This window comes from Camelus bactrianus, chromosome 10 (assembly GCF_048773025.1).
Source record: "Camelus bactrianus isolate YW-2024 breed Bactrian camel chromosome 10, ASM4877302v1, whole genome shotgun sequence".
Lineage (NCBI taxonomy): Eukaryota > Metazoa > Chordata > Mammalia > Artiodactyla > Camelidae > Camelus > Camelus bactrianus.
This window is the reverse complement of record NC_133548.1, coordinates 5,553,873-5,567,733: the sequence shown is the minus strand read 5'-3', so window position 1 is coordinate 5,567,733 and position 13,861 is coordinate 5,553,873. Positions and strand designations below refer to the sequence as shown.

Genomic DNA, 13,861 nt, shown 5'->3' with positions numbered 1-13,861 from the left:
CCAGGTGCGTCAAGAACATGCAGGTGCCCGGGCCCCACTGCGGAGGGCAGGCGCCGGCACCGGGGCACCCATGCTGAGCGGGGCGTGGGCTTCCTGTGTCGGGCCCGCCTTGGCTCTGACGGCAGCCTGGTGAGAGCTGGCGTGGTGAGGCGCATGTGGACACGTGTGCAGGCCGAGCTCACACACACTAAGCCCGCCCTCCCAGCCCTGGAACACATACCTGGATGTGGCCCAAGAGGGATCCTGGTTTAAATAAAATGAAACAAAGTCTTCAACAGAGAGGAGCAGGAGAGCGTGAGCCCTCCAAGGGGCCACGGAGAGAGGGCGGAGGAGGCACACTGCTGAGAGAGGGGTGGGAGGGCAGAGGGGAGGGTAGGTGGCCTGCAGGACAGGAAAGGGGCGGCAGGCACAGGTTCGGCAGGGCCGGTGGCCTGGTCTGGGTGCACATCTGGGGAGGACAGTGGTGCCCCAGGAAATGGAAACACTTGTCCGTCTGCAGGCCTCCCACCTTCCTCCCCTCACCCCACCGTCATGGCCCTGGGGCCCTGGTCTCCCTTCTCCACCTTCTGGCTCTAAGGTAGTGGGTATTCGGGAGCCCTCCAAGTTGTAGGTCAGCTAGAGGGTCCGAGGGCCCAGGGGCACCACCAGAGGGGTCCAGCCAGGGTCACCAACAAGGACAACACAGAGCAACAGGCATGGGCAGGTGAGGGGTGGGGTAGCCGGGCCCCCGCCTACCGGCCACCCACCTGGAAGCAGCCCCAGGACGCTGTGCTGGGAAAATCAAGCCCCCGCAGCGAGAAGGGGCCGAGCACAGGACGTCATGACACGTCTCTGCCACGTGGCACCGGGGACAGGCAGTTCCCGTGAGGTGGGCAGGGGGCCTGGCACTGGCCCCACAGGCCCTTGCCTCCCAAGTGCTTTTTCAAAAGGCTCTGCACCCACAGAGCATGTGGACAGGTGAGAGGAATGGCGCGGGGCTGGGAGAGGACAGCGCTGCCCACACGCCAGACCCTAGACACAGGCTGGGCCAGAAGCAGCTGGGAAGGAGAAGGCGGTGTGGGGGGCTACCAGCCATGCAGCTCCCTCCATATGTGGTGGGCAGGGGACGGCGTCCTCCTCGAGCGGAGAGCATCCTTTGGGACTCTCAGAAGAGGAGGAGGCCACCTGGCACCGTGGGCTGGGCAGGGTGGTCCCCGAAGGCAGAGCCTGGTCCTCCTGCTCTTCCTGCCTTGCAGGGTGTCTGACGGCAGTGGCTGCCCAGGGAACACCCAGGATACACGGGCAGCACAGCAACAGGACAGCGTGTGGCTGTGATTTCATCTCCAGTTACAGACACAGGACAGGACCAACCAAGAGGCCAATGGACATCTGGGGCCTGCAGCCTCTCACCTTCACGCCTCGGACTCGGAACTCGGCAAGGGCTCTGCTCATCTTGGTGGCGGCCGTGGGGTGGTCTTTGCCGTGGGCAATGACTTTGACCAGCAGGGAGTCGTAGTGGGGGGAGATGACGGCTCCTTGGAAGGCGGAAGCGTTGTCCAGGCGGATGCCCATGCCCTCTCCGCTCCGGAACACCTGCGGGGGAAGGTGAGCAGAATCAGGACCTGGGGTGGAAGCCGGAGCTGAGCCATTGCCCCAGCCCAGGCTGGATGAGTGCAGGCCGCCGGCAGGCTGCTGAGGGCCATGCACAGGTGTCCACAGGGGACCCCAACTCTGGCCTGTGAAGTTCTGCTTAATTTCTGCAGCAAACCCAGGGGTGTGCCACCTTCTCTATGTGCCACTCCCCCACCCTGAGAGGAGGGGATGGGGAGAGCATGCCCTGCCAGCACCAGGGCTCTGTGCCCAGCACTCAGGCTGACGCAGGGCCCACAGGGCACAGAGGGGCCTGGACAGGCGGGCCGGAGCCCACCTACCCGCTGCTTTCCTGCCTGACTAACCGTCTTGCCTTTCAGATTCATTCATTTGTTCACTCCTTCATTCCACAGCACGTGTGCCCACCTCATGCCAGGCCCTGGGGACAGAGCAGCTAAAACTGAGTCCCTGCTCACAGGGGCTCCCAGCCTGCTAAGCGATGGGGCAGACAAACAAACAAGGAAACACACAGGCTGGCGACAAGGACACTGCAGGACAGGAGCAAGGCAGGGAGAGGCAGGCCAAGGGGTCTTTGTTGAACATATGCAGTGACGGGGAAGGCCTCGGTCACCCCCCACCTTCCCCTCCTTCCAAAGGGGAAGAAGAGGGAGACAGGCAAAGAGGAAGGAGCAGGCAGGCAAGCAGGTGAGAAACAGTAGGAAGAGGGAGAGGAGGGCCAGACGCAGGGAGAGGCGGGGAGCCCACATGGGGAAGGAAGCAGAGAGTGACAGGTCAGAGAGGCGACTCATGGAGACAGGGAGGGGCCCCAGGTGGGGGCAGATGTTCAGACCGTGATGGGAGCAGGGGTGAGCCCTGCAGGGAGAGCCTGCACCTGGGGAAGGCACAGGTCAGGGAGCCGGGGAGTGGGAGGGGGGGGCCGGGGGACTTGGGATACCCACTGCACCATGTTTCCGTGTCTAAGGGACACGGGCCTGTGTTCGATAAAAAGGAACTTAATAAAATATTTAAGGGCGAACACTCAGCTGTGAGCAGGAACTGTCAGCTAAAAATACTCTGTGGTAAACCAGGCTTGGAGGAGCCAGGCCCTGGAAGTGGAGGTGGTGGGCAGCGCTGAGTGGCGGGGCCGCCCTTTCCTGGCCGAGGGCAGAGAAGTGGGGGGCCACCCACTGGACAGCACTCTGGCCTTGGGCTGGCCCCCACCTGTGGACTTGGATCCTTCCAGAAACGGAGGCAGCTCTGTCTCAAGCCAACCAGCTCTATGCGACCTTCAGACTCCAGAGAGCTCCCCTTGGCTCCCAGCCCTCCCCACGGCACTGGTCTCAGAAGCTCCGTCTCTGTCTCAGAATCTCCCTGGACGCCCAAGCAGGACCTGAGCTCCGCCTCGTCCTGCTTCCACGGAGGCTCAGACCAGATGGGGAGGCCGTAAACCAGCAGAGCCGGTGGCAGCACTGCTGTCGTGGGACCGGCAGGTATTATCAGGGGTGTGAGACAGAGGGCCAGGGAGCAGGCACGCCAGCAGCCCAGACGGGCCCAGAGGCTGGGGTGCGGAGGGGAGGCCACAGGGACAGAGGGGGGAAAGACGTGCCCTGGAGGAGGTGCAGGTCCTGGTGTGCAGGGGAGCCGCCCTGGCCCTCTCTCAGCCCCACAGCCTGAGCCTGTCTCTCGGCCTCCTCCCTGCCCCCCCACCATCTCCCTAACTCTCTCATTCATCCCCAATGGGTCCGTTGGCCCAGCCTGCCCTCTCCACTGGGACATCTGGTGTCCTTTGCTGCACCCGGGTTCTGCCTGGACAGCCACCCTCCCCTCCTTAGACTGAAGGCAGGATAGAGGTCAGCAGCATTGCTCAGTGGGCAGCAGAGCTTTGGGTTCTTGTGAGAAGACAGAGCCAAGGGCCTGGGCTTCATTTCTGAGGACCCTGCACTCGGCCCCACCCAGCTGGTCTGCTCCCTGTCCATGTGATTCACTAGCTGGCTTTCCAGCCTGTGCTGGAATGCTCTCCCCTCACTCCAGGACAGTGCCTGGCTCCCATGTACTCTGAGGCAGCTTCTGATCAGCTCAGGTGGGAGGTCTGCTTCAATGCCGGGCCCCTAGGCCCCCCTGTGCTCCCTGGAGCAGCAGTCTGGCCCAGGAGTGTCTTCACACAGACTGAGGCTGGTGGCAGCCTACCTCGATGCGGCCGGTGTCTGGCTGGAAGCTGCGCGCGGGGTCCTCAGTGGTGACCCGGCACTGGATAGCACAGCCGTTGATGCGGATGTTCTCCTGCCGCAGGCCCAGGTCAGGGAGGCTCCGGCCTTCAGCCACGTGGATCTGGGCGTGGACCAGGTCCACACTGCAGGTGTGGGGAGTGGGGAGAGCGTGAGGCAGGGGATGGGCGGGGAGAGCCCTGACCCCACCACCCCAGCTGACCCTCACCAGCCTCCTCCCAACCAGACTGGTGGCCCCTGCTCTGCACCCACCGGGGCCGAGAACCCTGCTCCTCCGGCCGGAATGAGGAGAACGCGGCGGCTGGAGGAGGGTGGCTGAGATGGCTGCAGCTGTCTTGCACCAACCACCAACTCTTCCTCCCCACCTTTGCCCCACTTCTTCCCTGGGGTCTCTCTGTCCGCCTGCCTCACCCAAACCATCAAGCCTGGGTTTAAAGCCTCAGACCCTCATTCTTAGAGCAGTATTTGCTCCCCTGTGTGGTGCTGGTGGAGTAGGGGGGTCAATTTGCAAAAGAACAGGGTTGTGGTGAAAGCTGGGCTCATTGAAATGGGGCTGCAGCTGTTGGAGGGTCCAAACAGGTGGGCGCCACTGTGGTCAGGATGCCGCCTTCCCAGGGCCTGTGTTGCAGCTGGGCTTGTGCCCAAGACACCCCCACTCCCCCGCCCGGGAGAAACTCTTAAGAGTACAAAGCTTTCCAAATGTGCCTGGTTTTCTAAGCTCAGCCTCGCTGACTGCCATGCTCCTACGGACAGCAACAAATCCAAGTGGAACAGCTGTTAAAAGAAACTTAAGGTTTTAAATTTATGGTCACTGAGGCTTGTGGTAAGGACAGCCTGGAAACTAGCAGATTTTCCTCAGTGTTTTGTATTTCCTGCTAAACCAGTTCATAGTAGTGATGATGATTACCATGTATCACTACGTCTACTCGCCATGGACCATGGCTGTGCTCTTCCCAAGCTTTATCTCCACAACGATGCTCTGAGAGACACTGTCGTTCCCATCAGAGGAGGAGCCCGGGGGTCAGAGATGCTGCAGCACCCCCAAGCTCCACGCAGCTAGTGCCCTGGGAGGAATCTGCCCCCATTCTGTGTCCGCCTGACACAAAACCTCCGCTCTTAAGCAAGCAAAGATTTCTATCCCTAGTAGAACAGGCTCAGGGTAGGCTCAAGACTGATGGCAATTTTACAGCAGCACGATGGGGAAGGTCTCACGGGGCCAGAGTATGAGGCTAGAGCATGTGCCTCGGCTCAGTCTTTAAGAGACAGCAAGGACTCTGGGGGCTTCCGTGCACCTGCCAGCAAAGGCAGGAGCGCCAGCAGCATCCTCAGTCTCAGGTGGGGTTGAGGGTCGGGGACAGAACTGTCAAGAAAGTTCCGTGGTGAGATGGACTAGCCCAAAGCTGGGGCATAATGCTTAAATGGCTCAAAGTATGTATCTTGAAACAATAAAAGGCCATTTTAACTGTTAATAAAATGGGCATTTTTTTTTAATGTCTATACACGATGTTTGTGGGAGAACAAACTGGTACAAGGAATCTAAAAAGCCATTTAAGTGAGATGTTACTTATCCATTGCTCAGGTAATCCCTACTAAAAGGTGTCTGTCCTCAGAGCTCTTCAGAGAGGTGGGCAAAGATTTAGGCCCAAAGATGTTAACCAACACTCCTTTAATAATCACAGAAGTAAAAACAACCTAAATGTCTAATAATAGAGGACTATGTAGATAAGTTATAAAATATACAGATAAGGGGGGGCGGTGGAATAGCTCAGTGGTAGAGAGCATGCTTAGCATGCACGAGGTCCTGGGTACAATCCCCAGTCCCTTCATTAAAATAAATTAATAGATAAAGAAAGAAAGAAAAGAAAAATGTTCTACTGTGAGCAACAAGAAATGATGGACAGTAACAGATAACATTCTTTAAAAAAAAAAAAGAAAATATACAGATGATGGACTAGCGTGCAGCCACAAGTATTTAGAAATAATAATGGCCTCTGGGAGTGCCTTTGACAAATTTTAAATTTAAAAAGTAGAATAAAATTTCTGTACCAAACATCTCAATTGCGTCAAACTGTTTACATAGTAAAGTAAATAGAGATGGAAAGAAACCAAAAGCTTTAGCATGGGCAAAGGCGATATAGCACGGGGTTGGAGATGACCAGCTGTGTGACCTTGGGCAGCTCCCTTAACCTCTCTGGGCCTCAGTTTCCTCATCTGAAAAATAGAGATGATTGGTCCCCTCCTCCAGTGAGCTCGTGATACGCAGCACACAGCACAGCACGCCGGGAACCTCCTTGGCATCCTGGTTCTGAGGGAAGGGGCTCTGAATCATTTTTATTTGTTCCTTTGTACTAGTTCTTACAATAGCCATCTAATGCTTTTATAATAACTTTTGTAAAAAGTAAGTCCACGGGTCCCTAACTGCTCTCTACCACTGGACAGTGAGCCAAGCTCCTGGCCACCTGCTTCCTAAAAGCCATGATTTGGATTTTACACAGAATGTGGGAGATGCCCCTTCCTGGCACTGCTCCCCTCTGTCTGCAGCTGCTGGTCCCAGAGGCCGCCCTCTGCATCGCTGGACCGACCCCGGCCGAGCCCCGTGCTCACTCAGTGATCTCCTCGGTGACGGTGTGCTCCACCTGCAGGCGCGAGTTGACCTCGATGAAGTAGTGCTTGCCATGCTTGTCCACCAGGAACTCCACCGTGCCTGCGTTCTCGTAGCCCACCTGCAGGGCGGCTGCGTAAGCATGGGCGCAGTGATGGGGACCCCACAGGGATTCAGTCTCACCCACCAGGTTGATTCCATCAAAGAACTGGCTGCGGCAAACCCTGCCCCAGTGGATGGCAGTCAGCCTACCAGCCCTGCCCCCCAGGGAGGCTGGGCCCCTACCTGGGCGTCTCCCCCAGGCCTCCACTGGGGGCCTCAGGGGGGCCGCACCCAGCTTGTGTCTGGCATGAGACACCAGCAGAGCTCCAGTCTGCCCCAGACTCAGACTCGGCACCCTCTCCCCAGCCACTCCTCGGCTTTCAGGCTCAGGCCCCACCCACACACACCCTCTCCTGGACCCTTCTTATCTTACTCTTAGAGAGTCTCAGTAAGTTGCCCCTACTTTACTCTGTCATCGCCTCTGGGCACTACCCAAAGAGATGCCATTGAGAGGAGCCCACAGGTGATGACTCTAACTCAAGATCCAACACTAATTCTAACTTCATTCTGGTTGTACCAAAACCACAAACTAGACTACTCCAGGCTCCCTCACATCTGTTCTGGAATGAGACACGGTGTAAGCCAATGAATAAGACCAAACTCAAGGTAAGACTGTGCCTCACATGAAGTAACCAAAATCTCAACCATAATCAGACCCCAGTCAATGCCTCACGTCAGCTGTAGCATCGCCTCACGTGGCCTCACGGCCAAGCGCCAACTGAAAGCCCTGGCTTTCAGTTTGGGGGAGGTTACAGATCATCTGTGCTCAGTGTGCCCTGGTGGTCTGAGAGCCTGAGGGAGCTCAGCTTGGAAGGAGAGCGGGCCCAGGGGCCTGCCTGGCTGCTGGGGAGAGCAGATCTGAAAAGATCCTCACTCAGGGCCCTGGGATGGGGAGGCAGAGGCAGAGGGGCAGGGGGGCAGGATGCCTGGCCTCTGAGTTGGGGTGGGGCCAGGAGGACCCCAGAAGAACAGAGAGCAGGACCCCTGCTACAGCCTGGTTACGGCAGGCACTGTCCCGGGCCAGGCCTGGGGGGGTAGGTCACTCCACGCCCCAGCAGAGCAGAGACAGGCAGAAAGAGGACCTTAGGGGCACGTGGGCTGCAATGAATATGATGTAGGGGACAGTCAAGAACAAGTGAGGAAGAAAGCCTTAATATTGTCCCTTAATCTTGACAGAACTGACTGAATCTCATTCCCTTTGTTCCAGAGGTTCAAGTTGTGCAGAGGGTGCTAAGGAGGGGCCAGCGGCCTCTCCCCACACCCTTTCCTGGTCTCCAGGCTTGGCCTTGGCCCAGCACCTCTGCGCCTGCACAGCAGGGATCCTGAGGGCCCCGTGTCAGCCCTCAGTCCTCCAGGAGCATCCTTCTTCCTTCCCTTGGGAGCCGGCCACCCTGGGCCTCCCTGCTCCACAGCAGGCTGGCCACACCTGGACCCCAGTGACCACTGACTGTGAGACTTATGCCTGTGGGAACAGGCTCCTTGTCTCCATGTGGAGAGAAGCCCAGGCCCTTGGCTTTCAAACTCTGTCCCCGAGAGCCCCTGCCCTTCACCTGCTTTGCAAGTTTGACAGAGTCACTGGTGAGGCGGGTCCGAAGCTGGGGGTCCAGGTGCGCAGCGGGGGCGATCTCCACTACTTTTTGGTGCCGCCGCTGGATGGAGCAGTCTCGCTCGTACAGGTGCAGAACATTCCCGTACTGGTCCCCTGGGGTGCGAGGTGAACTGGGCTCAGCTTCTCCTGGGCTCTAATCACCTCCCAGATGCCCGACAACCCCCAGCACAACCTGTGTGGCCGTTGGCACCCTCCCAGCGGGGGTCAGCCAGGACAGAAACCCATCCAGTTGAGGCCTCCGGCCCCCGAGCTGGGTCCCTGCAGCCCACCTTCCTGGGGCGGGCCTTCCTGGGGAGGGCTCCTGGAGCTGTCCCAAAGCCCAGAAAGCTCGGGGCCGCTCGGGAAGGACCCCACTCACCCAGGATCTGCACCTCGATGTGGCGCGGCTTCTCAATGAACTTCTCCACGAACAGTGCCCCGTTCCCGAAGGCGGCCAGGGCCTCTGAGTAGGCCCGGGTGTAGTTCTCCTCCAGCTCCTGGGAGGGCAGGCCAAGGAGACAGTGGCCTCCACAGCTCTGTCGCACCCTCGGCATGGCCCCCGCCCGCGCTCGGCACCCATGGCCCCTCTGCAGGTGGCCTCCCAGCCCGGCTCTGGCTCCTGCTCACCTCGTAGCTGTGCACGACCCGCATGCCACGCCCCCCGCCCCCATAGGCGGCCTTGAAGATAATGGGGAAGCCGTAGGTGTTGGAGAACTCGTGGGCCTCGTGCAGGGAAGTGATGGGGGCGTCAGTGCCGGGGACCACAGGGACCCCTGTAGGGAGACTGACACGTCAGGCCTCTGCAACAGGTGGAAATCTTGCCAAAACCCTCCAGCCCCTGCCCAGACGGCCCCTCTCAGGAGCTGCGTGGACCCTCACAGCTTGTCCACCAGACTCACCTGCGGTGATGGCGATGGCCCGGGCCTCCACCTTATCTCCCATCTTGCGGACCACCTCAGGGCTCGGGCCAATGAACCGGACCCCAGCATCCTGGCAGGCTTGGGCAAAGTCCGCTCGCTCGGACAGGAACCCGTAGCCAGGGTGCACAGCGTCCACATTGTTTTCCTGGGGGTGCGGGGATCAGGAGAGTGGAGAAGTCCTCAAACCCTTCACACGGACCCCACCAAACCCTGTAGCCCACGAGCCTGGCCCACCTCACTTACTCCATTCATTCATTCACCCTTTCACTCATTCATTCATTCACCCGTTCACAGAGACTCACTGCCGGTTGGCATGGGGCCAGGCATAGCACAGGGAATCCACAGAACCCAGTCCTGGCCCTCAAGGGGCCCCTGCCCAGCCCTGCCTGGCCCAGCTCACCTTGGCCACCTTGATGATGTCTGGGATGTGCAGATAGGCCTGTACCGGGGCGAGGCCGCGGCCAATGAGATAGGCTTCATCAGCTTTCTGCCGGTGCATCTGGCCGGTGTCCTGCTCTGAGTAAACAGCCACAGTGCGGATGCCCAGCTCCGTGCAGGCCCGGAACACGCGGATGGCGATCTCGCCTGGGGGGCAGGGGTGAGGCCACAGGACAAGAAGTTAGATTCCTGGGTCCTAGGAGAATGAGAAACGGGGGCAGAGAGCCAGGGAAGGGGCTGGATGCCGGGCCCTCCCACTGCGCTCACCTCTGTTGGCCACCATGACCTTCCTGATGGGCTTGTACTCCAGGCGCCGGGCATTTGGGGAGGCAGCGGGAGCAGTGGAGGTTCGGCGGATACCCAGGAGCCTCAGGCCCCCACGGATAGTTTGAAACGTCAGCATCTGGGGAGGGAAGAGCAGGTTAGAGCAGCCTTAATACGGACGGTCCCCAGGAAGAGTAAGGGTCCCACCCCAGCCCCACGGGGGCCCCTCATAGAAGCCAGAGTCACCATCGGCCTCCATTCCTAGCCGAGCCCAACATTCCCTGCAGGGGTGCCTGGATGTCAGGAGGGGAGCAAATTTAAACCCAAACAGCACCCCAAGCTTACCCTAATACCCTATCTAATACTATGATTTCTAAAGTTCAACACCTCAAGCTTTTGAAGTAATCTCAGAGGCCAGCTGGAGGCCCTGCGTGACCACAGTGTGTATCGTCAGTGTCCCCTCTGCCAGGCACAGCAGTCCAGGCAGCCCCAGGCTTCAGAAACTTTGTGCAGCACACTGACCCCTGAGTCCCTCTCAGGGTTCTGTCTGGCTTGGGAGTGAGGGTAACAGTGGCTCTCTTCAGGAGTAAACCCACATCAGTGTGCTCGCTCGGTTAAAATGCAGATTTCTTCAAACAACAGAAACCTTCCTTTCCACAAGGCTACTAAATAAATTCATCATGAAAATCAGCTGAGGGCAAGCGAAACTGGCCAGTCACAAAAAGACAAATACTGCATGACTCCCCTTAGATGGGATTCCCAGAGTCAGCAAATTCATAGAGACAAGATGGTAGGATGGTGGGTGCCAGGGGTTGGGGGTTGGAGAATGGGGAGTTAGTGTTTAAAGGGCACAGAGTTTCAGTTTTGCAAGATGAGAAAGTTCTGGAAATGGCCAGTAGTGATGGTGGCACAACAATGTGAATGTACTTGGGAGGTCAGGGGTCTAGCTCAGTGGTAGAGCGTGTACTTAGCATGCACCAGGCCCTGGGTTCAGTCCTAGTAACTCCATGAACCACAAACATAACATAACATAACATAACATAACATAACATAACGTAACGTAACGTAACGTAACGTAACGTAACATAACATAACGTAATGTAACGTAACGTAACGTAACATAACGTAACATAACATACTTAATGCTAGTGAACTAACTATACACTTAGAATTAGTTAAGATGGCAAATTCTGTTCTATATACCTTATCACAATTAAAAAGAATTTTTTTTCAAACCAACCGAGGGCAACTTACATCCCAGAATGTAGAACATCTTCAGAGGTCAACCACCCCCTCATTTTACAAATGGTGAAAACCAAAGCCCAGACAAGTTTCAAAAGATGTATTCAAAATCACACAGCTGTGACAGCAGAGCCCAAATCAGCATTTGGTCCTTTACCCCTGCTCCGGTGCCTTGATCTAGCTAACCACGTGATCTATTTCTTAGTAAAGTTTAAACACTTGACTCAACCATTTTGTTTTAAGTAAGGAACGTAAAAATATATTCAATAAATAAAAGATACTGCAAAACCCTCAGTGTCACATTACAGCCAACAAGATGGAGAAGGGGAAATAAAGACCAAATAGAAAGAAAAGAGAAGAAAAGCAATAAGGAAAGAAACAGAAGAAAGAGAAGAGGGAAGCCCTCAGACCAGGGGAGAGAGGGCAGCCCACCGGCACAGTGCCAGGCGAGGCGAGGACAAGGCTCTCTCAGGAGGCAGAGCTGGGGAAGGAGAAAAGGGAAAAACCAGACAGAAATAAGGTCCTTTCCAATCATGAGGAGTGCCTCAACGGCAAGAAAACAAGTAACATTTTGTGAATAACCAGGGTGGGGCCAGATATTAAGCAGGCCTCTCTCAGGAGGGCACAGATGCGGGAACCTAATCGGAGAGAAGCTGTGGCCACTCACAGATCTGATCCGCAGGGAACGCACCCGGAGGAGAGTAACAGCGAAGGCCAAGGACCTGAGGGAAGGAGGAGCTGGATGTTTCCAAGAAATATTGGTCTGACAGCTGGGCACAGGGACCCCGCATGGTGAAGTAGGTCTGAAGGTGGGATAGGCAGGGCCTCTGGGCCTTACAGTGTGGGGGTGGAGGGGCATGACCTGCTGCGTGTTTGGAAAAGACATCTGGGTTGGCAGCAGTAGGGATGTTAAGAGGGTGCAGGTTTGGGGCTGTGTGGGAGCTGAGAAAAGAGACCCAGTGCTGTGACTAGGGTGGGAGTGGTGGGGGACGGGGGGATGGCTGGGGAGACATTTGGGGTTACAACAGGCAAGACTCGGTAACACCCATCGTGGAGGATGAGGGAAAAGAAGAAACCCAGGAAGGGTGGGTGGACTTGACCTCCCCCATCACAGGAGGGACCAGATAGGGAGTAGGGACGGAGCCACAGAAGAGGTCCGAGCCGGCAGGAAACCGGGCGCTGTTGGCAGATGGATGGTGTTGGAAGCCAGGGGCCTGGGGTCAATCCACTGGGGAGGACAGCCTAGAGAGGGGCTGCGGGCCCACCAGAGCTGAGTCTGGATGAGGAGGAGGAGGAGCGGCAAAGGAGACTGAGGGAGGGAAGCCAGGAAGCCCCGGGTCGTCGGGGCAGAAGAGAGCTCTAGGGAGTTCAGAGCTGCTGGGGGCAGAGATGAGGGTGGGAGGCGGGCGCCCTGGTCAAATCCAGCAGCGCGAATGTAGGGGCTGGGCTCATCTTCTAAAATGGAGGACACTGTCCTTCCTCATTAATCCAGAGTGGACAAACCTGGCAGATACCCCAATATGAGACTCAGATTAACAGCACCGACACGAAAGCCCCTCTTGGCGGGCAGCCAAGAAGGGCCTGGGGATGTTCCTGCCACAGACATGAGGCCTGAGTCTAATCAGGAGACAAACCCAAACTGAGAGACGTTCCACAAGCAGCTGGCCTATACCCTTCACACGTGTCAAAGGTCGTGAGAGACAAAGCCTAAAGAACGCCCAGGTTAGAGGAGATTAGAGAGACCGAACAAGATGCACACGTGATCCTGGATTCCTGCGGCGACAAAGGACATGAGGGGGACAGCTGACAAAATGTAAATAAGGCCTGAAGATTAGAAACGAGTATTATGTCAATTTCCCATCCCAACCGTCACGTGTGGCTACGTTAGAGAATACATATCCTCATTCTTAGGGGAAAAAAAACCACTTAAATGTTTAGGGGTTTAAGGGCATCATGTCTGCAACTTACACTCAACGGTTCAGGGGCAAATAGGAGAATAATGAAGCAAACGTGGTCAATAGTACGTGGGAAATTTGGGGAAGGGGTGTGAGAGCGCTTTATGCCACTTTTGCAACCTCTCTGTGAATCTAGAGTGAAAGAAATCGTCTCCAGCTGCCCGGATGGAGATGCAGATCCCTCCACCAAGACCTGCTCCCGTAGGTGCCAAAGTCTCAGCTGGGCCTCTGAGTGGACACATTTGACTTTCACACCTTTCTGAAAGGCAGTGAACTTTAGATGTTATTCTGTTATCTCCCCCTCACAGGTCTACCAGCAGCGCCTGAGCCTCAGCACAGCTTCCAGCTTCAGTAGCCTGCCCATCGGGAGGGAAACGTGTTCCTGGCAGAGCAGCTGGGAGCAGGCAGGCCCTGGCAGTCAATGGCACACACCAGAGAGCAGACCTGGGATGCAAATCTTACCCTCGTCCTGGGCACCAAATGCCTGCGGGGCTGCAGGCAGGATGTCCAGCCAGGATGAGGTTGAGTAGAAAGAGCCCCGACTACCACATAGGGTCAAGTCAAGAAAAGGCAGTGTCCTGCAGGGCAAACGCAGCAACAGAACAGGAGATGCAAGCGGCTCGTGACTGCTAACCAGAGTTCACCACATTCCAGACAGAACAGGGAGGCACTGCTTTTGCCTGGAAAATTAGCAACAGAGTCGTGAACAATCAGATTTAATGCTGCTAAGGCTGACGGGAGGCAGGCCCGCAGGTGCGTCTGGATTATCAGGGCAGCTCTCTGGAAAGCAGTTTGCAAAACCTATCAAGAGTCTTTAAAATATTTATGTCCCTTGGCCAGGTCATTACCAATCTAGGAATCCAACCCAAGGAAATATTCTAAAATGGGAACCAAGATGGAAGCAGAAAGATGTTCAAATCAGCATTATTTACAATAACAAATGACTGGAAGCCACT

The 13,861-nt window shown here is 56.7% G+C and overlaps 1 protein-coding gene across 6 annotated transcripts in view; it reads right to left on the bottom strand.

Annotated features, from left to right (window-relative positions):
• The window catches only part of PC (pyruvate carboxylase), a 103,846-nt gene that overhangs the window by 12,645 nt on the left and 77,340 nt on the right, over window positions 1-13,861 (bottom strand). For all 6 annotated transcript variants that reach the window (XM_074371673.1, XM_074371672.1, XM_074371671.1 and 3 more), the window contains 9 exons: window positions 9,712-9,847; window positions 9,407-9,591; window positions 8,986-9,151; window positions 8,714-8,859; window positions 8,466-8,583; window positions 8,049-8,200; window positions 6,399-6,517; window positions 3,757-3,919; window positions 1,390-1,572 (listed from right to left, as the gene is read on the bottom strand). In XM_074371673.1, coding sequence (XP_074227774.1) covers window positions 1,390-1,572; window positions 3,757-3,919; window positions 6,399-6,517; window positions 8,049-8,200; window positions 8,466-8,583; window positions 8,714-8,859; window positions 8,986-9,151; window positions 9,407-9,591; window positions 9,712-9,847 — 1,368 coding nt within the window. The remainder of the gene's footprint in view (window positions 1-1,389; window positions 1,573-3,756; window positions 3,920-6,398; window positions 6,518-8,048; window positions 8,201-8,465; window positions 8,584-8,713; window positions 8,860-8,985; window positions 9,152-9,406; window positions 9,592-9,711; window positions 9,848-13,861) is intronic.